The sequence below is a fragment of the Zophobas morio genome, unplaced genomic scaffold (assembly GCF_036711695.1).
Source record: "Zophobas morio isolate AGI-343-1 ecotype UQ-CSIRO unplaced genomic scaffold, CSIRO_AGI_Zmor_V1 ptg000046l, whole genome shotgun sequence".
NCBI classification, from domain to species: domain Eukaryota; kingdom Metazoa; phylum Arthropoda; class Insecta; order Coleoptera; family Tenebrionidae; genus Zophobas; species Zophobas morio.
The window spans coordinates 1,209,295-1,233,667 of record NW_026972151.1 but is presented as its reverse complement, the minus strand read 5'-3'; the positions used below and the strand labels follow the sequence as shown (position 1 = coordinate 1,233,667).

The window sequence follows — 24,373 nt, the reverse complement described above, 5'->3', positions numbered from 1 at the left end:
ATCACATTGTTACCAAGATTATAATTTCATAGTTTAATAGGCTCCACAAGGTTTGCATCATTAGGACAACGTCATATTTGAAACTGTAATCATATGTATCAAATGTATTGGCGATATTCGTTCGCCATATGAACGTTTGATCTGTTTGATTGTTCTCAGTGTTAGATATAAGATGTTGATAGCGACTCGATGTGTTACGTTTTTGTTGATTGTAATTACACGAGAGGTTTTTTACTTCTCGAGCATAAGCTAAGGAAATGCATATGCTAATGGGCTCTATCGGGCGACTGCCAGTTTCATTTTTTTTCGACGTTTCATGACCCCAAGAGTATGAAAAAAGGGATCTCTCGTTTCCGTCTGTCTGTTTGACGTCTGCATCGATTTTTCTCGTAAACTCCGAAACTACTGGACCGATTGTTGTCAAATGTTGTATGTATATTAGGAATATCATGTAGTTGGTGTTAAACACTAACCAAAATTTGGCTGATCTTCCGCATTAACAATTTGATGACGTCGTGTCAAAGAATTATATTTGAAAATGATTTAAATGCTATACAATAATATATTTCGATACACTATATAATAACAGTTTATCACTAACGTAGGATGTAGTGTCCGTGGCCGAGTGGGTTATACTCCGAAAGGCGGACCGGCGGTCGCACGTTCAATGCCAAACTCGATCATTTCTTTTTTGCTCTTTTTCTCTCGCACTTGTGGTATCTATGTTTATGACGTCATAAAACTGTTGTATTGCTTAAATTAAGAACCAGTCACTTTGTTTTCTCGAAAATGTGAGAATATGCACGTCTTTGTTTAAAAAGAATTATAATAATAAAATTCAGAACATTTTGTTCGATTAAATGTATACATATGTAAATAATGTATAGAATGATATGTAAACACACAACTTTTATTTTCGTATTCTACGATTTTAGAGTAAAGAAAAGATACAAAATTGGACCTTATTTATAAAGCTAAGACAATAATTGCAATAAGTAAGATTTTCTCGTTAATTATCCCGGGAAGTACCAGAAACCACAATTATATATCTTTGAATTTACTTTAAAAATAGTTTTCACATTGTGGGTATATGAGCACCTATAAATTATATCTATACAGGTTTTTTTCAGTTCATTCACTTTTGGAAAATTAAAAAAGTGGTGGGTAAGATAATTCGAATCTAGTCATTTTCCCAGTAAAATGATGTGCTGTTCTACTTTTAGTTTGTTGTACCACTTGCACCTGCTTAATGGTTAACTAATGAGGATGACGAATATTTTTGAAGTAAACTAACGCAGGAGGTGTAATCATATTGTTGTGACGTTGTTAATACATACGTATATGTATGAAATTATTATTGAAATTACAATAATTGGTACGAGTAACTTATTTAATTAAAACTATATGGACATTCAATACATAATAAATGTTGTATTTTATAATACATATTATGCCCAGTACCGGGACGGGAAATATAAACAAACTGATGTTGCAAATGTCCGTATTTTTTTTTCAGTGTGCTCGTGATGGTTACCGGTTGTAGATAATATGACTTGTTTGATGTTGGCTGTTGTGTCCTATGACTTTGACAAATTATTCTTCTCTTATTCGTTATTTACGGGTTGGGAATTTTTAAACAACCCAAACAACATAAATATGTGTGGAAGTTTCCACATTTCCAGTAATTATCGCTCTCCCATTCATAGCCTTCACAACAAGGAAACTTCTGATCATTAATAGCCAAAATCCGTTACTTAATATTGGTAACCTAGCGTAGATAAAACTGAGTGACAAACCACCGAAAAACATAAAAATCACCAAAATTGGAGAGAACAGCAGCACCTGTTAATTTAGGGTGGAGTAGAATCAAAACGAATGAAGTTGTTTTGTTGAAGATGAATTCTCTAAAAATTTTGATTTTATTCTAAGAGTTTGTCAGGAGTGGAAGTTTTTGGTTCTTGGACAATTGTGGAGTAATTCTTTTCGAATTTTGATACTTACTTTAGTCTTCTCCAGGCACTGTTTCATAGTAGATTGCACTTCCTAGTGTTTTTAAGATGCTTATTCACATTCAAATCTACAACAATGCACATTTTGAGCTGTGAAAATCCTCATTTGGCCCATTTTCCGATAAAACTGCTGATAGTATGTAACTAATAGAATAATTTTTTAGTAAGGAATAGTGACATTATTAATTTCTGTGAGGTACTATCGACATGCATAGGATTCTCTGCGCCGATCGTAGTGAAATAGGATCAAAATATTTTACGTTCGCAACTTCTAGTTTCTTGAAGTTTGCAAGAAAATCACTGCAGAACCATTGACTGTAATTTTCAGGATATATATATAACATTGTGAAATTAACTTAATGTTAATTAGTTTGAAGAGGTTTTTTTTTGTACCGTCGCAACATTGTTGCATGGGAAGCTGACAATACCCTAATTGTAATGTATGTTATGTCGGCTACAGTTAACACATGAATCTGCGTATATTGCGTTTCCGGTATCTGTCCCTCCAGTGGAGGGACTTTATGGTTATAACTTATAACTTATTATTTACGCTCAAACAATTTACCAAGGTTAGACTAAATTTTCCACTTCGTAAGAATGTAGTAGTTCCTGTTTAAAACTTAGGAGTTTGCTACCAAATTCTGCATCTAAATTTGTACTGAATTTTTCTTTTGTGAAATTGTGGTTTTCAAAATTTAAAACTAAAAGCGTTGAAGCTTGAAAGCATATAAATGTTTTTTTACCCTCCTGTATCATAAATAATGTTTTACACATTTTGTATATTCTTGGTAACTACGATTTTTCAAATGTCAGTTATTTTCACACACTGTCAGAAGGTTAGAGTGCGGAAAAAGAACTGGAAAAACACCCTGTATGTTCTAAGCCAACATAAAAATATCTGAAATTACAGAGCTCCGAAGGACTCATTCAGTGTAGAATAATGTTATAAAATAACTTTTTTTGAGATTATGAAAGCACAATTATTCAATTTTTGACATATGAATAAAGTCATACATACAGCGATGCAAGACCTACTGTGGATATTTTGTGCAAAAATATTGATGCAATGACGTAAGACGATTCATGTCAACATTTTTAGCAAAAAAGTCGGGTAAAAAGTTTAATACATTATTCGTGCGGTAAACATTTTGCAGTGCTCGGTTTTGTTAAAGCACTCCGGCTTCGCCGTCGTGCTTCATAATAAAACGTTGCACTGCAGAATTTTATTTACCGCGCTCACTAATAATGTAAATGACTATTATTTGTAGCTATTTGGAATTAATAACCTGGAAATGAAAACTTTACAAAACTTTTTGCAATCGTCAAGAACTGCTTATATTTATGGGAACTATTTCTAGTTTTACTAAATCACATTCTGTAGAAATATAGATACGTCATTCTAAAAATAAAATCGCTAAGATATACTAACAACGAAGGCCCTATTGATCGCTCCGGACCTCTTCTCATTTCCAGCTCTCCTTAATCAAATCCGAAGCCTTCTCTCCAATCATGATACTAGCAGCCATCGTATGCCCCGTAATGGTAACTGGAATAACACTAGCATCGGCTACTCTCAACTTATGTAAACCATAAACATTCAGCTTGTTATCCACAACAGCGTCTTCATCACCTTTGGGGCCCATTCTTGCTGTACCAGTGACGTGACGCAAACTGATGGTTAAATGCTTAATAGCACACTTCCAATAATCATCAGTGCCCCATTCATGGTCTTCGCAGCCAGCAACTTGATGCTCATTGAACACCAAATCTAATTTCTTCAAAGCCTCGGTGTCGGCAAAACTTACAGCTTTTTTTATACCGGCCAGCAGCGTATGGAGATCTTCGTCATCTGGGTCTGAGAGCTGGTTGGGGTCGACTAACGGATGATGGAGAGGGTCCTTGTTCTTCAGAACGACAGTACCTGTGGATTTGGGATGGGCTAACATTACTCCAATGTTCAGAGCTTTCTTGCCGTCAACTGGTTTCCATAGACTTTCATGTACTTCGGGTTTTAGTCTGAAGGGGTTTGTAGGAGGGGAGGATGAGAGCTTTTTGTTGTAGAAGAAGAGTTCGATGTCGGGGTGATGGGCTTTATCTTTGGAAACTTCAGTCTGAATATAACCAAGCACTTCGCAACCGGTTGTGGTAAGAGGACCTTTGCCGTTTTTGAGGTACTCGACAACTTCGTCCAGTTCGGGTTCTTCCGGTTCAGTTCCGTTATAGATCAGATCGAGAGCGAAGAAAGCGATGTGATCTTTAAAGTGTTTGCCAACGTTTAGAGCTGATACGACTGGAATATCATGCTTTTCGAGTTGTTCTTTTGGACCGATTCCAGATAACATCAAAATCTGCGCTGTGTTGATGGTACCGGCTGACAAAATGACTTCTTTTTCGGCATTGGCCACGTGTAATTTACCATCGTGAATGAACTCGACCCCTGTGGCTTCCTTAGTGTGCGGACTGATCAAAATTTTGGTTACGTGACTGAAGGGTTTGATGATCAAGTTGTGTCGTTTTTTGGCGGGCTCTAAATATGCTTGAGCAGTACTTTGCCTCTTTCCGTGTTTAGAAATAATTTGGGTGATTCCTAAACCTATTTGTTCCTTCCCGTTGAAGTCTATAGTGTCAAGACCTAACTCTTTTCCGGCTGCCAAAGAACTTTCACTAATGTGTGTCAGGTATTGTGGGTGTTCGATATGGAAAGGTCCTCCACGATTGTGGTACTTGTGGTCAAAGTGTTTTAGGTCGGCGTCTTCCGCTTTTTTGAAGTAGGAGAGAACGTCGTCGTAGCACCAGCCATCGTTGCCCAAATCTGCCCACTTATCGTAGTCTTTGGCATTGCCGCGCGTGTACAACATACCGTTAATGGCGGTACTACCACCAAGAGCTTTACCTCCGGCGATGGCGCATTGGTTGTCGATCATTCCTGTAAAAAGACTTCAGTTTTAGTTTATTTTGTTTTATAGCTTACCTTTGCACCAGTTCTTCTGAGGGGTTGTTACATACCCCCAATTATAGTCCGTATTTTGTAACAAATGTGCAAGTTTTGGAATTTGAGTGAATGGAGTTTCGGGACCTCCGGCTTCCAAAAGTAATACTTTCCATTCTGGTTTTTCCGTTAAACGGTTGGCGATAACGGAACCAGCAGCTCCTGCTCCAATTATTATGAAGTCGTAGTGTTCTGGATCTGGAAGTTTGTTTTAGTGGCAGTACACAAAATTGCGGAATGGGACTATTTGGCGCGGCCGACTTGGCGCGGCCAACTTGGCGCGGCCGACTTGGCGCGAGCCATTTTGGCTCAAAGCCAACTTGGCGCAGGGACATTTTGGCGCAAGCCATCTTGGCGCGAGTACGTCGGTATATAATATAAAAAATATTTCTTGTTCGTACTGTGGTTAGCACCTTGTTATTTATGCCAAATGTAGGCAACCAAATACAAAGTTTCATTCGCACAAATTCCAATAACTAAATGATCCACGGAGCAAGAAGTTCCACATTTAGGAGTATGTTTATAATGGGGTGCAGGGCGCGAAGCGCCCGTGTGTCCATTAAAAAGTCGACATTACCCCTCCACGCGTTGCTGACTATAAAAATTAGGTTATGCTAACAACGGCTGCAATTTTTGTATATTTATATCTATTTTTCTTGGTACGAGTTCATCCGCGCCAAAATGGCCCGCGCCAAGATGGCTTGCGCCAAAGTGTCCCTGCGCCAAGTTGGCTTTGCGCCAAAATGTCTCGCGCCAAGTCGGCCGCGCCAAGTTGGCCGCGCCAAGTCGGCCGCGCCGAATTGTCCTAGACCGACAAAATTGGAGTAGTACCTGTTATAATTTCCGAACTGTTGTCGACTTTCGTTTCGATATTTTCTTGCGTAAAGTGGTGTTCTTTTATTTGTTTTTTAAGAGCTTCGATTCCTGCTTTGAAGTCTTCTATGTATTTTTCGGTTAGTTGGAAAGGAGAAGATAGTACAAGCGTGAGAATTCCCAGCAGGAGGAACTTAGAAAATGGTGTGAGCATGTTGTTAATCTGAAATACATATACTATAGTTTTATAGAAATATGACTGAATTGGTTTTAAAAGCAACCTACTAATGAGACGAATTTATCGTAGTTTGACCGTTTTTACTTTATTTCATTTTTTAACTAGTTGCTAACCTCGCACTAAGTAAGCAAATAAGTGATTCGCGGGTTCTTGAAGAACCATCAAATGAAGTGGACATAATTAATGGAATGCTTTGACTGGTTTACCTCTATTCAAGAAGTTTCAACACAACCAAGAACATACGCAAACTTTGTCGCAACTTTCCTTATTAAGCAAGTATTTGTGATTACAATGAAATGAAACTCGGAGATTAAGAAAAGTAACTCATGATTTAATTATTTTCAGCTTACGTTATATTAACTGTCCACGCCTTACACGTATAGTCATACATAAACATAATGCACCTTCACTTTGTTACTGTTGTAGCGACATTTTTCAAATGCTTGTGTTCCTGTTTTAATGATCTCGCCTGGGGCACCAAAAAGTGGAACGTGCCATATCAAATTCCAGTAAATTAACTCTAATCACTCACCTCCTTATTCCTATATCACAATGACGGTGCAAACTCCAGCACAAAACAAGACGAACTGCCAGAATGGCAAATTAACTTTCATATATATAAAAGCGATACAGGGTCGCCTCTCCTTCTATTTACTTCGATATCTCTTTCTCTAATCAGATACAATGAAATACAAAACGAAGGTTTCAGCTTTAACACAGATTTTTGCAGCATTGATATTTAAGTTTGAGCGGTGCGTTTGTATGAAGAATTAATTGCCTTGCAACAATAAGAATGGGATATGGGTTCAAAAATGAAAGCCAGGCATTGATAGTTTTTATCGAAGAACTGTTGGACGTTTGACCTTATCCTTTGTTGGGTAGTTGGGTTGGACGACGTGAAGAAATATTAGAGGTGGGAAAGTTCTTAAAATCTCGATTTTTTTTTGGTTGAGGATTTTGACGTGGTGAGGTTTTTCTCATATTCGATGCGAGTTAAGCGAACCGAAATATGTTGATAATAACCTTGTAAGGTGATGTTATGGTTTAATATAATTAAGCGACTCATTAAGGATTTTTTAGGTTATTAAAGAGAAAAAACATTTCCGCGGAGAATTTGCATAGCTTTGTTTTGCTTTTTTTTTTTAATCTTGGAATTTGATTGTCTTGTTTTAAAATATATTTGTGTTCGAAACCAATTAAGATATTATTGTTGGAAATCATTATACTATTTTTAGGCAGACTAGTTAATTATATGTATATGGTTTTCTACGAAAAATATACGCAGATACGAGTACATGTTAGATTTTTGTTTGCATTTGAGGTGGTCTTAATGCTCAAACTAGTTTCACCACTTTGATAAGTTTAATGCTCTCCGTTTTTGTGTTCATATTGATAAGTTTTCAGCAGCTACTTTTGCTGTGGGGTATAAATAGAAAACTGCTGAAACAAGTAATTTAAAATTTTTAGTAAAGCATCCTATGCACAATAATTTTCGCATCCATCTCAGATTATATATTTTAATAAAGATTTATTTAGTGATTTGTCGTATACACGCATCATGTATAGCGTACGATCAATAAGAAAAACGTTCTCAAATTTGCCATGGATGTGCAAATCGTCTTTCTCATCTCGGCTTAAGCGTAACAGACGACAGGAAAAACAGTTTGTTCGTCGAATACCAACTTCAGGATATTTTACTTCTTGAGCGTAAGCTAAGGAAGTATTGTAATAGGATTCATCGTGCAACTGGCTACTTTCATGTTTTCTCACCGTTTCATGACCCTTAGATACGAAAAACATTGGTTTCCTGTTTTCGTCTGACTGTCGTTCGTGTGGATTTTTTTGTAGACAGATAACTAAATTTTGTCTATTATCCCTACCAACAGTGTGATGACGTCATCTTAAGTTGTGAGGGAAGTTCTGTCTAAATAACCTTAGACCAGTTTTATTGTTGACCGCACCGTATTAATTTTATTACTACTCATTTTCGTAATGTCGATTTGCTATAAAAATTTTAAGAAAATTACGTGAACGGTTTTAGATAAAATTGAAGATATAAAACAGTTCATTTTTATTAGAGAACAATAAAAACTAATCCCGTTAAAAAATCAGTCGAAGGTTATTTCGACAGAACTTCCCTCGTAAATAATAAACTTTGATTTCCCGTTTTTCGTTTTTGTGATAATCTCTATAAAGTAAAAACTAGCGGCATAAATAACACCCCCGCAGCCCTTGCGCCAAGAATTTGCGTTCCCAATTACGGACAACGTAAATATGTAAATATATTTAAAGCAGATAACCAGCAGGAAAAAAATTCCTCCCAACAATAATAAAAAGCGTCAGTCAAATTAGTTTGAATTATCTGCTCAAAACAGAGGAGTAAAATTATTAATTATGCTACATATATTAATTAAGCTATACTATTATAATTATTAAATAAAGACGTGCGTATTTTCGAAAAAATGACTCGTTCTTAATACATATGTATACTCAGTTAGTAACATGCTATTAAACTGTGTTAATTTTTTTGCTAAAATTTGGATGTTTAGGGAAAAAACTCAGAGCGGATTCGTACACCACAAGTATAGAAGTAATATTGTTGTATAACATTTAAATTATTTCAAAATAGAATTCTTTGAGGTGACGTCATCAAATTGTTGGTGATGATGATTAGCCAAGTTTTGGTTAACATTTAACCATTTACATGATATTCCTCATATATATACAAAATTTGACAACAATCGGTCCAATAGCTTTGGAGATTGCGTGTCTAACAAAAATCGACACAGACGCCAGACAGAGAAACGGAAACGGAAGGTCACTTTTTTCGTACTCTACAGGTCATAAATCGTCGAGAAAACATGAAACTGGCAAGTCGCCCGGTGGACTCGATTACTATACTTCTTTAGCTTACGCTCGGGAAGTAAAAATGGATGACGTCACTTGAAAAATAGTCACATAAATGTTTAAGGAAAATTTGATCTGCAATGCGCTCTTATTTGTACTTTAGAATTTAGAAATATGTTTTTAATTCTTATAACTTATAACTATTGGAAGAAGTCTGGTGTGCAGTTTCTTTGGAAAATTGTAAACTTTTCTTATAGATAATAATCTATAATTATTTCAATAGGCATGGATTATTAACTTATTAAACATATGAAAACCATGCTATAGTAAGTTGCAAATCTGTATAAAATTTTGTGCTACACATAGTGAGGACAATATATTAATTTTGATATCTATAGTGTGACACTAATAAGAGCATTACTGTGTTCGTGGAGACTCACAAGAATTAAAGAACCGTTTTTATTGAAAAATCAAATAAACAAAATTTAAATTATTATTATTCTTATTATATTAAATGCAGCTAAATCATAGGAGTAGTTCTAAGTATTTACTTTTAAAGTAGTAGACTGGTTTTTTTAAGTTGGGCGGTAGCCACCAATTTTTCTTAAAAGTAATATTAAAAAACTACTGTAAGTACTGAAGTTAATATCACCTTTGAATTTGGATTCGGGTTTTATTATGTCTCCCTGGCGAGGCTATTTTTCGATAGCTATAACCTTTAATAAGTAGTTTGTTTTCCATGATATATTTATTTCAGGTTTAATTCGCGACCGCACTCTAGGTCAGCTGCAGGTTTAAATTAGAAGCTAACGGTAACATCAACATGTTTCTACATGGCTGTGAAAGCTTTTAGCGATTTTATTGGTCTAATTATTATTTATTAATATAAACGTTATTATAACAATTGTAACCATATTAGAAAGTGCATTTAATGATTTGTTTTCTTACTCGAACGTTATTGAACTTAAAACAACTCAAATTCTAAGGTATTTGTGTTTTTCGATATTAGCACCTGTGTTTCTCATTAATAGTACCTAAAACATTAATTACCATTGGTTATTGAATATAAAAAATCTGATTTGTTACGTGATTACCAGAGACCGGACTCTTGCTGCAGATATTGTGACAAAACGCTAGTACGTTGCTGCACTTGAACCTCGCGTCGGAGCAGTTGAACTTCGGATGGCTGACTGTATGTTACAAAAGAGTTAGTTTTCCTTCAAATTCACGCATATTCAGCGGTGTTCGTACTATAAAATTAGTTAATAATAATATAAGTTTTATGGAGGTAGATTTTCAGAGAATAATAACAATTGTCGTTAACATACATAGCGTTACCACTGCATCGTGATCTCTCACTAAATGCGAGCCGATCGGAGACTTGAAGACAACTTTCATTATCTACGGCAAATCGTGGAAAAAGTAATATACTATGTTGGCACTAAAATTGCTTTATTTTTCTGGTAGCAATAAACTGGTATTTTAATCCCTTGTATGGTGAATAACTTTCTTTGTTAATAATCTCCGAAACTACTGGACCGATTGTTGTCAAATTTTGTATGTGTATTAGGAATATTATGCAGATGGCTCAAACGCTAACAAACATTTTTCCAATCATCCCTACCAACAACGTGATGACATCCCCTTAAAATTTTATACAATAAACATAAGTTAAATCTCATAGAATATTATACTCCCATACTTGTGTTTTGTGAATCTGCCCTGCTTTTGTTTATTATTATTATTGTTTATATTTCCTTCTCTTTTGGCTCCGTAAACTAGGCGTTATGGGTGTAAGACCCTGAGACTTGCCTTACAATTGAAAGTCCCGTGCTCTACCTTTCAAAAGTTTTAAAATCCGAGGTATTATTTTCATTTATTCATTTATTTGCTAAACAACTCTTAAAATAAAACCGACGAAATTCCATTATCTGAATTGACTTGAATTTTCAAAACATAATTTTTTAAATGATGCATCCACTGATGCTGAATAATGTGAATTGAAATTTGCAATGCAGAATGCAACACTAATTTTCACATTTATTATTATCTTTTTTTGGAATAACGCATGATGTACATTTGAAGTTAAATTACAGTATTTTGACATTTCCAAGATGATTAATTATCAAATTTTGTTGTGATATACTGGCCGCTTAATTCGTACTCACGAAAATTTAATCTCGATAATATTTTAGTAAAAACTTTACCATTCACTGATTGTGATTAGTATACCACAATGTCTTTGATAGTGCGATCTTGAAATAACTAAACGCGTTTGAAGGATATTGTGTACCGATTTATTTATCACATTGATGGTTTCTTTCACTTTAAATTGATGTCACTTCAAAAATCCTTCATTTTTAAAGTTTATTAGCTCATTAATAATTCAAAAAGCAAGCATTTTGAGGCGTTTCTGACACCTCTGTTTAACCATTAAAATAAATAAATAAATAATTAATCGTTATAGAAGTATCAAGATTTATCTAATGATTTTAGTAAACTACTTTTTATAATTAATACGACTATATTCGGATGCTACACATAAAAAATGTTATCTTACACAAAACATGTTTAATAGCAACCACCACGTATTTAGCAAGACGATACGAGTTTTTTCTACACATGTACATTTTAAGAATTATAACTCTTACATAAATATTTAGTGCAATTTTAATTAAAATGAACGCCCAAATTTGTTATAGATTAACAGTTTGTATATTGGAGTAGCGAAACTTCCCATGTGATGAATTCTTAAAAATTAAAATAATATTTGGTGTACGATGTTTGTTTATTTTTATAGATATTTGCTTTAGCAGCATCTGTTTTTTCTTGTTTTATTATTTGATCCTACTGAGTTGTTAACCCTCGGCAATTTTATTATAGAACTGTATATACCAATTAACACCTGCATTTTTATCACGCTTTTATTAGCTTGGGTTGTATCTATGTATGTATGTAACGGACTCTTTGAGCTTAATTTTCATCGGTTTCTAAAAGTCTGATCATCTTGAAACTTTGCACACGTCTCAAGGATCGATGACAATGCAATAATTTGATAACAGTTTCCCATTATCCTTATTAGGACCGCCAGGATCCTCGATCCTACGGAGACCACTGAGTGGTTCTTTCTAGAAAAATCTAAATAAGTAATTAATTCCCCAATTTATGAATTTGTCGCAGACTAAAAAATGAAAAATAAATAATAGTTTAAAAAACTAAAAAAACACGCTTTTATTGCTAATCGAACTAAAAACTAGAAAATAATTTTTAATGACAGAGTTTAATATTACAGTAGTAGAAGATCAAACAATCAATCATAATAAATCACCTCAAATTAAAATTATAATAAAATTTAAGTTATTAACAGAATAATTCAATTCAGAGTAAAAAGCGTGGGGTGCATTTTACTGCGGTTCATAACTATCCTCTCATAGATAGTTGCTAATAGAATGATTGTAATATTTAAAATATCAAGCACCCCACGCTTTTTACTCTGAATTGAATTATTCTGTTAATAACTTAAATTTTATTATAATTTTAATTTGAGGTGATTTATTATGATTGATTGTTTGATCTTCTACTACTGTAATATTAAACTCTGTCATTAAAAATTATTTTCTAGTTTTTAGTTCGATTAGCAATAAAAGCGTGTTTTTTTAGTTTTTTAAACTATTATTTATTTTCACTAAAAAAGAGAAGAATAGGTTGATTAAACATATCTGCATATCAAGTTCCATTGTTAACCCTCACATAGAAAAAGATCTGCATTCAGTGACTCACGTACCAGAAAAGTTCAAGGAGTTGTTATGACAAAAAGATTCATTTTTGATTTGCAATTAATATTGCATTTTTCTCGATGAAAAGGAAGTTATAAACATGTTCTGATCATAAATAATACTTCATGATTGGTGAATGGAAATAATGATAATAATTACAAATTCCATAATGGTTTTTAATTGTTTACAAGAATTGCAGGGGCGGAGACATCCATCTGATTTACATACTCTCGCTTATTCATGTTCTGGACGCGATAGATTTATGCAACCAATATTACACGCTTTTTTTTCATAGCCATTCTGCTTTAATTAAATCTGCCGCTTTTTCACCAATCATATATGCTGGCACGTTCGTATGCGCAGTTATCGGTATAGGAATGACACTCGTATCAGCAACCCTCAAATTTCTCACTCCATAAACTTTTAACTCATGATTAACAACAGCTTCTGGATCAGTTCTTGGTCCCATTTTACAAGTAGCCACTTGATGGTGCAAAGTTGCAGTGACGTGTCGGAGCGCACATTCCCAGTAATCATCTGAGTCGAAGATATTGTGTTCACATCCTGGAATAGGAGTCGTGACTAGTTGTGCTCCATATTTTTGCCAAGCGGGCATTTTGGCCATTCTTTGCACCTCGCGGATAGCTGCGATAAAGGTCTTCACGTCTTTGTTCCCCGCATCTGTGAAGAAGTTCCCATGGAACTTTGGCCAGTGGAAAGGATTCTTTGATTTGAGTTCTAAGAAGCCGTAGGACTTGGGGTGTACCAACATGGGGAGGACTTGCCAAGCATATTTGTCCTCCAAGGGTTTCCAAACTTTGTTATAAATCTCATCTGTGATTCTGAAGGTTTTGCGGTAGAATAATCCTTTGTCTGTGTGCATACCACCTGAAATGAAAATGAGCTCCATGTCAGGGTAAGGGCTAGGATCGTCAGATTCTTTGGTTTTGAAATACATAAGGGCCTCCACTCCTCCGAGTGTTGTCAAAGGACCTTCACCTCTTAGAACCAGTTTTAGGAAATTTACAGGTTGTTCTAATACTGACTGATCGCTTACTATAGATTGGTTGACGGTAAATATTAATCCTAAGAAGGTTATATGATCGTACATTTTTCTTCCCACTGGTAAATCTTGTACGAGTGGAATCCCTAATTCTTGAAGATGTCTTCGTGGCCCTATCCCACTCAACATCAACAACTGCGGCGAGTTAAAAGCGCCCGCCGACAAAATTACTTCTTTGTTGGCCATGGCTGTATGGTATTTCCCGTCTTTGAGAAACTCGACTCCAAACGCTCTCCTATGACCATCGATAAGTACCCTAGTGGCTCTACTCTTCGTTAAAATCTTCAAATTCTTGCGGTCCCTGATGGGTCTTAAAAAGGCTGCCTCTGCACTGGATCTTAGCCCTCGTCTTGTGGTGGCGTGAACGTAGGAAACTCCCATTTGTTTGCGACCATTGTAGTCCACGAATGGGTGTCCTGCTTCCTGGGCTGCTTTGACAAACGCGTGCACTGACTCGGTATGAAAGGCTACGTCTTGTACTCCTAAGTAACCGCCGGTTGCATGGTATCCCTTGTCTTGTTGCTTCACCAAGAAATCTTCGGATTTGATGAAGTATTTGAAGACGTCACGGTACGACCATCCCGGGTTGCCCATTTTTTCCCATCTATTATAATCTTGTTTGTTACCACGCACGTGGATCATGTAGTTGATGATGGAAGTACCGCCAAGGGCACGACCGCGTGGCCATGCCATTCTTTGATCGACGAGACCTGAAACACACTTTTTAATATATCAGTTTTTTTTAATATACATGGAGTTGTTTTAATCAAACCACCTTCGAATGTGAAAACGTGTGTGTGCATAATATGTTAAATCCAAACTATAACTTAAATTTGCTTCGTCGATTGCTGTATTTAGTATAGGTTACGATTGTAGAACTACTTCACCTGTTTTTTCATGAAACGTGGAAACGGTTTGCATATATGGTAATAAACCATTAGAACTTGTAACACTGTAATTGTTTGGAAATAATGAAATGCGTTAACTACCGCTTCCAAAATCACATTTTCAATTCTACGTTACATTGTCTTAACTTATTATACAGTATGTTATTAAGTAAGTGGTCACCATTAAAAGTATAATAAGGGCAACTAATAGAAGTCGTAATTTTAAATTATTTTTTTGTACCTTCCTGGCAAAGATAAAGTATTCTGAAACTGACCAATTATGAATTTTGTTTTTAATATGTTGAAACTTAAGAATCAAGAGACAGCGCAAAACAGTATCCGTTAATTGTTATAATTGACATTAAATTTTATATCCGTGGCGTCGTGTTATAGATTTAGACGAAGAATGCTTGTTACTTTTAGGAACCAAGAATATGCCGAAATGTATCTAGTTTAAAGACAACATCTCACACAACCAACTAGATGTTGTGCATGCAAAGGTGATGGATGATACTAACTTTTATAACAGATCTTTTGGTTTTACCCTTGACTATATTGTGTTCTACGTTGCTTTGAGACTATAACTGGCTAAGTTTAAAGACTAATAAGATACATTTTTTTTTTCATTAGTAAAGAGCTAGAATTATTTGACACCCATGAAACATTTGTCCAATTTTGAGGATTATTGTTGGATCCAGAGTTATGTGTAAATGTGATTGTTGATGCAGTTGCAAACAGGCTTATGAGAACAAACGCAAGAATTATAAAAAATACCTTTTATCTGCATATTATGCGTTTATTCAGTTATATTTGGCATATGGTCTAATCTCTTAGGAATATTCTAGAATTGATAGTTTAACAGTGTGGGGTTTTAAAAATAATTAAGAAGTTAGCTCTAGCCATGACGAGATCATGTTTTTACAAATTTAAATGTCTTCATCATTCTCTGTCATCAGTAAAATATATATGAAGTAAGAACTTTACAAGAATCATTTCATTAGACACTCTGTGGATCGCACAGCATTTTTATCATAATGTAATAAAATTAAAATAATATACATATAATAGAGGACCACGTTTGTAGCTGCAACTATTATACAAATTCATTTTATTTATTTAAAACAGAAATATCTCGGCGAGACAATTATAGTACCTAGACACATGTTGTCTTCTTTTTCCATGAGGTAATTCCAGTTGAGATCAGTGAATTGAAACAGAGGAGCTAGAACAGGAACATCAGTTATTTCCACCGCTTCCTCGCCCACTTCCAGAAGAAGGACGGAAAAATTTGTTTCAGTGAGACGGTTGGCAACAACGGCTCCTGCTGAACCGGAACCAACTACGATGAAGTCGAATGTTGACGTTTCAGGTATATCTTGGTCTGGAGAAAATAAAGTAAATTTCTAGATTTGTGACAAAATATTTACTTACTGGAATAGCTGGTTAATACGAAGTTCCGTTTTACTCGTTTGTTGGCGTTATCGTATTTGATTTTGGCGTCGTCTAGGTAATCGTCGATGAAATTGTTGGTGGCTAACAGGATTGGTGGTAAGGTTACGATGAAAAGAAATGAGGAATACATTGCCTAGGAGAAAATACATGTGTTAGTTTATTTACGCGACTGTTATATTGGTCACAGATTTTAAAAGGTTTTTAAAAATTTTTGAGTTTTGAATTTTCTGCAAAATTACCACACATATTAAAGAAAGAAAAAAAAACAACAGTGAAATTAAAACGGTACTTTACTTCTTTGAAATTTATAGTAATATTCTAACAAAATTGTATTTTATTCATCCTCTTCAAAAAGTTGATGACGTCAGCTTGGTTATTAAATAAATGTTTAAAAAACAGGGGTTTTAAAATCCTATTCTACTTGTATCCACTTTACTCTTTGCTTTTAGGGTTGAGGACATTTTAGAAAGAATGATATAAGAGAAAGATTGCATCTTAATGTTAAACCATTATGTTTTCGATTTTTATTTTTATGTTATTCCAGAAACGGCCCATTTAACTGTACTGAGATCTTTATTACGGAGTAACTTTTTAAGGGCCTATTTACAGAAGCTCAAATATTTGATTGCAATAAATATGTGATGCGCCATTAAAGTACCATGTGACCGACTCTACATCAATCAGATATCGCTAAAGGCCTTAGTAAATGCGCGGTTAACTTAATCTCAATTAAAATATGTCATAAACTGACCCTAAGTATTATGTTTCTACATAATGTAATTAATATACATATATTTACTAAAGATTACTAATTAAATATTTATTGAGTAGTAGTTTAGAAGAGAGTAGGGTTTTTTTAACTACCTTAACATTAATTTTCGTAACGTAGGTCACAAAATTTTAATGTGGTTTTAAAGTGATAACTAGAAACCTTTTGTAAAAAATATCATGTTTGCATAAAAAACAAACTGCATAGGTAGGTAAATATTTTGTATGATATTTGAAAGCTGTTTTACAAGTCACATTTTTCTGTAATGAAAGTAATATTTTTCAACCATAAGCCAGAGGCGGCTTGTGTCGGGCGCCACAAGGGCACGTGTCCCCCCCAAAATTACAACGTCTACGAACACACCGGACATAGCAAAATAGTAATTTTCGATATTTAAAAAATTATCCGGAAATTTGTGTCATAATACTCATAATAATAATCAAAACTTACATCCACTTACGCCTAAAGATGTTGTGTTTTGGATATATGATATGTTGCTAATGAAGTGTTGATAAAGCCGGAGACCGAATCATGGCTGATTTAGATGTTTTGTTTACACCCTTGCCATGGAAACGGAGTGTATGATAGCGACATTAGAGTGCAATCGAATCCTGCTGCGTTAGTACCCAGCCGCAGTACTCAATTGCGGCTTTTAATTTTCATTCTACGCGAGTGAAAATGTTTGATTGTAAATAAAAATAATGAATTCGGTTGAATATTTAATAAAAAAATCATCCTCTGTGTCAGGACGGTAAATAAAATATTCTTGGATAATCTTCTCGGTAATACAGACATTCGGAAACAAGTAAACACTGCCTATGTTAATAATATTCGTGCACATAACGCAAGGGTCGACAAAAATTGCCATATATTCCGCCGATTGATAATGTGGATACAATTTTGTGGAGTGTTTGAACTTGCTTTACGAGGACATGACAAAGTAGGGAATCACAAAATCCAGCTATATTTCGAGGTCTGATTGATTTTCCGGCTGAATTGGACTCTGCTTTATCAGATGATGTGAAAGCAGCAACGGTTTTTAAAGGAACGTCCGAAACTGTCCAAAATGAACTTTTAGATGCATCAACGTAAAATGTTGACCGAAGGCAAACTTTTACTGACTTTTATTGAATGTATTTTTGTATTGATATCCGTCACACAATTTTGTCTATTAAGTAACAACCTGTTTTATAGCTTCATATTTAACTCCTCAATCAAATTGAGTCCCCCCATTTCAAAAGGTGACGAGCCGCCACTGCTATAAGCTAGGGAAATATCACTATTTATCTATTTTAAAAGGGACTAATGTTTTTCTGCACTTTTTACGGCTACTACAATACGAAAATGTTGGTCACCCGTTTCCGTCTGTCCTATCTGTTGTTGATTTTGTAAGAGACATAATCTTCGGAAATTCTAAACCAATCGCTATGGAGGTTTGGGTGTACTTTAAGACTATTGTGTACATGCTTAACTGCGGATCAAAATTTGTTTATTCATACCCACCAACAGTTTGATGACACCGTCACAAAATTTTGATGCGTTGATCATATTTAAGCTTTACAAAGTAGTATGCATCTATATTAATATTATATTAATCTGGCTTTATTTTTTTTTTACTTAGACGTCTAAATTTTTCAAAAATAATTAAATAACTAAGTAAAATGTCAAAAAATTAAAATTTGTATCAGAAAATACAAAACCAACAAAAATCAAAATTTGTCTTTATCATTCACAATAATTTATTGACATTAAAAATTTTACTGGTTTAATCTTGTCCAAAATGTGCAAAATGTTAGTCTAAATTTGTGAATTATCAGTACGACTGTATTTTTAACCCTGCATTTGCAAATTAAATATTGAAAACCAAAAAAAAATTAGGAAACCAAATTTTGCGATTTATTTTAAAAACAACTAAACCTGTTGGCATCAAATTAAACACACGTTTTGTGGTTGTCATACGCCTGATAGGTCGTTAATCAAAATTTTATTGTTCGTCTCCACCAAAATATTGATGACGTCACCTCAGAACTTTGCTACGTAAATTTTATTTAAAATGTGTCAATAGTAAGTAATATCTTCCATGTCGTTTATTAATTCACTAACAATTTTGTCTTATATGTAAGCGTTATAATAAAAAAAAAATTGTAAAATCAACTTTTACAGTAAGTACCTACTTACATATATCTAAAAAGGGCGTAATGACGTTCAGTTTATTAAACATTTGACAACTTTTTAAGTAAGGTACTTGTTTAAAGACTACCGTTAATTTTTGAAAGTTGTTAACATTTTTTTTCGAGTTTCTTGCATTGTATCGATTTTTTTTAGCTTTCCAGCGCTTTGAGGCTTTAAATTTCATACATGTTAGGCACGAGTGTAAGCTTGTTGTTTCTTTGCAGTTACAAAATGGTAATTCATGCTATTTGTAATCTTTACACTAAAAATGTGTGGTCGTTAACGATTAGGACACAGAATTACTTAAAAAAAATTCTAATGAATATGAAGTAATAATAGTACATACCTTGACCATTGGAATAATTTTTATTATAGAGTCCCCCCAATTGTTTTTTCGTTTACTCTGTAGTGTTTTTTTGTTTGTCCTGAAATAATCCCTCAAAGCGTTCGCACTCTTCACGTCACTCAACCTGAAACCGTTACAGCTGATATACTGCCTGCCTGAACTGGATGGATGATCCTGCACACACAAACTGCAGATAGCCTAAAATCATGGTACCGGTCTTTATAAACAATCAAGTTGGTCAAGAACCTCTGCTTCCTACCTCCGGAAGGTTATTTAAAAAATAACACGAAATACGCATTTTCCTTTTTTTCTTATGCGTAAATAATTTATATGCCTAATCGCACCAGGTCGAGAACCTCATTAGGCAATCAGATCCTTCACCTTCCGTTGGAATGCTATCGGCCAAAACGGTGATTCTTGCGCGATTCTTAAATTTTTGTGGTTACTGAAGACAATGTCAGAGCTGATAAAAAATTTCTCTTTCAATGACCGTTGAATAGAAGGTTAGCACAAACATATGCACTTTCCGTCTTTCATGCTTGGAATTTTTAAATCACTTATACGTGCTTTGCGAACAATTTTATTTCTATAATAAGTTTTGGGATACAAGTTTAATTATTAACACAAGAGTTAAGGTTACATCATATGACACCTGTAAAAATTACGTAATTTATGACATTATTGAGTCACAACACAGTCGCTTTTTTGGAACAAACGGAGTAGTGTCGCTTAAGAACAGATTTAAAGTGGTTTGAAAAGTAAGAGCATGGACTGCCGGATTCACACATACACTCACTTATAATACCATAAGTCAAAGTTATGTCGAATATTTTTGTGGTGATGTCACGAATGCACAAAATGCAAAAATATACGACTTAACTTTGACTACGCATGGGATTCGAGGGACTATTCCATCAATCAACTCTTTCCAGATAAAATTCAACCAAAAAGTAGGTAACAAAAATTAAGTTCCATATGCCTTCATTTCCACATCAACCGAAGTAAAAAGCTTCGGTGATATTGAATGCAGTTTTTGGTGTTTTAAGTGGTGTTCCCGTTGGAGTTAACGAAATTTTGACTAAAACGTCACAAATCAATAATTAATAAAATACGAAATAATTCAGTTAATCAAGTAAACAGTGCTGTAAGTGATAAAATTATAAACGAAATTACTTATTTATTTCAAAACTGTAACCTTTTCTAATTGCACGTTTAATGTTTCGTGACAAATAAAAACATTGATTTATGATCCGCTACAATGCACTAACTATAGTAACGCCCACATAAAGTACTATTTTCATTAGCTCTTTTTAAGGAATTGACAGATGTCACAGATATTTTTTATAAACAAGGAGCTGATTATATCCACAACGTTTTGTTAAAATATGTGCTTATTAAATGCACTGGAACATGATTTTGCATTTATTTTTAGAATTTGTCGTACATACCTTAATGAAATATATGACATATTGGATCTTATGCACCAGTCACATTTTCATAACAATTATACATTTTAGTATTTTATATTTAAATAAGTATTTAGAAGAAACTACCCTCGTACTTAAAGTCAAACCTTCAAACAAATTCATTCATTGTCTTAGGAAAAAGAAATGCCGACGAGGATGGGATTCGAACTCACGCACGCAGAGCTACATTTGCTCAAATTCAGCGCTTCAGATTATCCGATCACGACCCACTACGGTCTTAGGTGCGCACAGATATTCTTGTAAAACAATTGGGATTAATAATCAAGAAGGTTCATAATCCACAAATGTAGGAGTATGCTATTTTGAAATGATGTCATCTCATTATTGGTGGGGTAATTAGACGAATTGTGGTTAGAGTTAGTAGTAAAGGCGTGGAATTAGTTGTTTTTGCGCCGAAAGTGCAGCGGGTCCAAAAGTGCAGCGGGGGTGTTATCAGCACCCTATCACCTTATCACCGGACATTGGTTTGTGTTTTCTTAAGTGCATCCGGCTGTTATCACAGGTCCATCAGAAAATGTACGAAATTGCAGCGCCTTCGATTAGTTGTGTATTGAGGGTTACATCCATACACGCACATTACATGTATCCTCAATAATAATTCTGATTATGAAGTCGATAATTATTTTAATTAATTTAATAATTTTGATAACGAAACGACTAACCTGGACACCATAGACCTACCTCTTTTCGTCTTATGTGCTCGGGTATAGTTTATTAAACCGTAATTTCGTGTATTGCGGATTGCATGCACATTATATATCATCAATTGGTTTGAATAGCTGAATTTGATTTGATTACTTTAATTAATTTAAACATTTTGATAACGAAATGGGTAATTTATACATCATAGGGCTATCTCCTCTTTTTCTTCTTTTTCTTACCTGCTCGGGTATGGTTAATTAAATAGTAAGTTTGCGTATTGCAAACTGCATACATACACATAATATATATCAGCAATTGCTTTGAGCTGATGAATTTTGATAAATACTCATGATTCACACTCCATTAAAACAATTTTAATTGATAGGTTAGTAACATCACCACTAATTATTCTCCACTTTCTTTAATTTAATAATTTTGTTAACGAAATGAATACTTTGCACTTCATATGGCTATCTTTTTCCTCTCATATGCTCCAGTATAGTTTATGACCGTGTAATGCCGATTGCATGCACACATGCATATTATGTATCATTAAGTGTTGAAGTTGTGAAATTTTGATAAATTATTTAATTAATTTAATAATTTTGATAACGAAATTAGCACTTTGTTCATCATAAGACTATTTCTTTTTCTCTTATATACTCGAGTATAGTTTATTAAATAGTAAATTCGCGTATTCAGACTGCATACATACATGTTATACCGCGTGCCTGGAAAATGGCGGATTAACTCTTCAGTACGTTATACACGGGCGTTTCGGGAGTCCCAAAAAAATAATAAAAAAATTCTTTATGATGTACATTACGAAAAAAACGTAATTTTATAAAAGTAAAATTGGCAACACTGCACACCCCTAATGCATGAATACGTCCAGCTTACTTTCTGGTTTCTTAGCAACGATAGTAACTGAAATCCACCTTCGCTTTATATCAGGCACACATTGTTGTCAATTGGGAATTTTATCAAATTATTACAAAAACAATACAGCCATATCTTTGTGCAATCTAAATGAAATGGTAATTAAACATGGTCATGGGCGAGAAAAATATTAACTAAAAGTTTTATTACTAGTTATTGTGATAATGAATGAGCTGTTTAGTTGTTAAACGTAGCAAAAGAACCAATTTTAAAATCATTATAACTCCACCAAAATGTGAGAAGGATTTTTTTTACTATTTTTCCCAGACTCACCAGTTGATTGTTAAGAGCGTAGCGGAGAGTTAATCCGCCATTTTCCAGACATCCGGTATATCATCATTTGTTTTAAGCTGTTGAATTTTAATAATCACCATAATTCGGTTAATAATTTGCATCATCAAGTAATTAACTAACTAATCAAAATCGATATCAACTTCCTATATCATCATCAAAAATAAAAAGAAGTATGATTTTAACCGAATTAATGAATCTCATAAACTATAAAAGTAAGGCTAACTCTTCTTCTTGTATATTCGGATATAAATGAATTATAAATTCATATCATAAATTAATGTATTGCGGATTGTATCCATACACATAGGTATAGTAGAATTCTTTTCATTTTAGCAAGGTGTTCTAAAACTGTACCAATCACGCTAAATGGCTCGTTTTTGCTACCGAGATACTATTTGCACACATAAAGAACACCATCATATGGACGATGTTGCAGGTGGGCTAAAGGTGAAATTCAACATTAATCCAACAATTTTATTTTGATTTTAATGTGTATCACGGTTGTATACACATATCATCGAGTGGAACGAGACATTTTCAGTGACTAAATACTAGCGCTTTAGCTAATAATTTGATTATTACGTTAACGTCTAATTTTAATAGGGACTAGTTTTATAAATCGTCTGTTCCGGATTGCACGTACACATGTACCACCAGTTGGTTTGAGATGAATGTTGGACTCGATCAGCGGGTAATTGTAACATATCTTAGTAATGATAATGACTAATGTTTTGTAGTAATAAATGAAATAATTTTCTATTACCTTCATTTGCGAAAATATCAACGTTCAGATGACTTAGGTAAATTTTGTGTCCATGGAAACCAAAAGTGTATCTCATAATCCAGTACACAACTACTATGTGGTCAAAATTTGCAGATAAACTTCTTACTCAAATCAGTACTCGTTGGAATAGACAATTATCTGACAAAAAAGAAAATCAATAAAATATCAAATTTTTGTTAAAACTTACTTGGAATCACCACGAATCGAATTAGGCATTCATACTTGTATCCGAATTTTCAAAGTTTAGAACTAAGTGTAAGTTTAACACTTTAGATTGTTTAGATATCACATATCTAAAGTGCTATTCGCATCGTCTTCATTATCCGAAAATAGAAATACCGTTGACGTATCCTCTGAAAATACGTATATACATGAACCGTAAAGGGGTATTTTCACAAACAAGCAAATATGTATTCACACAAATAAAAAACACTACGGGTAGATGATGGAATGTGAAAAAAGAAATGTCTGAATTTCGTAAAGCATTAACTAAAACTAATTTTTCAGAGGGATATGGACGGATTTCTGTAAAGCAATGACACTAATTGCAAATTTTAACACGTACCACTCTTACAATTTTACGGAAGGTTAAACTTTCTTAGTAAATAACGTCGAGGCGCCACACTACTTAGACCTTCTAGAAGATAAAGCCCCTAACATCCCTAAGACGACGACTTATTAAGTAAGCGAAGAAGGTTTAAGGTGTCAGTTTTTTTATTAGGTACTCATAATCAGATTGACCAAATGAGAAATTTTTTTACTAAACAATGAGTTACGTATAGGTCAATGTAAATAAATTTTAATTAGAACCACAATGTTGATAACCCATGCCTGGTTATTAGAAACATCATAGGTATAGGTTTTGC

General features: G+C 34.1%; 3 protein-coding genes across 3 annotated transcripts in view; 1 reads left to right on the top strand and 2 right to left on the bottom strand.

Moving 5' to 3' along the window:
- Positions 1-24,373, top strand: part of Flo2 (Flotillin 2) — a 227,164-nt gene that overhangs the window by 59,953 nt on the left and 142,838 nt on the right. The gene's annotated exons all lie outside the window — the stretch shown is intronic.
- LOC135142248 (glucose dehydrogenase [FAD, quinone]-like) lies at positions 3,316-6,688 on the bottom strand. The gene is made up of 4 exons (XM_064073928.1): positions 6,582-6,688; positions 5,830-6,034; positions 4,981-5,196; positions 3,316-4,935 (listed from the first exon to the last, which is right to left on the bottom strand). Exons 2-4 carry the CDS (start codon positions 6,023-6,025, stop codon positions 3,473-3,475), a joined length of 1,875 nt encoding a protein of 624 aa, XP_063929998.1. The 5' UTR covers positions 6,026-6,034; positions 6,582-6,688; the 3' UTR covers positions 3,316-3,472.
- Positions 12,579-19,526, bottom strand: LOC135142084 (glucose dehydrogenase [FAD, quinone]-like). Its single transcript, XM_064073745.1, has 4 exons — positions 19,362-19,526; positions 16,054-16,207; positions 15,776-16,003; positions 12,579-14,445 (listed from the first exon to the last, which is right to left on the bottom strand). The coding sequence occupies exons 1-4, from the start codon at positions 19,368-19,370 to the stop codon at positions 12,962-12,964; spliced, it is 1,875 nt and encodes a 624-aa protein (XP_063929815.1). The 5' UTR covers positions 19,371-19,526; the 3' UTR covers positions 12,579-12,961.

Coding starts and splice junctions, on each gene's coding strand:
- LOC135142084 (XM_064073745.1), bottom strand. Junction 16,004..16,053: donor CGTATTAACCAGCTATTCCA/GTAAGTAAATAT, acceptor TATTTTCTCCAG/ACCAAGATATACCTGAAACG. Junction 14,446..15,775: donor AGAAGACAACATGTGTCTAG/GTACTATAATTG, acceptor AGTGTGTTTCAG/GTCTCGTCGATCAAAGAATG.
- LOC135142248 (XM_064073928.1), bottom strand. CDS start 6,025: ATGCTCACACCATTTTCTAAGTTCCTCCTGCTGGGAATTCTCACGCTT. Junction 5,197..5,829: donor CAGTTCGGAAATTATAACAG/GTACTACTCCAA, acceptor ACAAACTTCCAG/ATCCAGAACACTACGACTTC. Junction 4,936..4,980: donor TCAGAAGAACTGGTGCAAAG/GTAAGCTATAAA, acceptor GTCTTTTTACAG/GAATGATCGACAACCAATGC.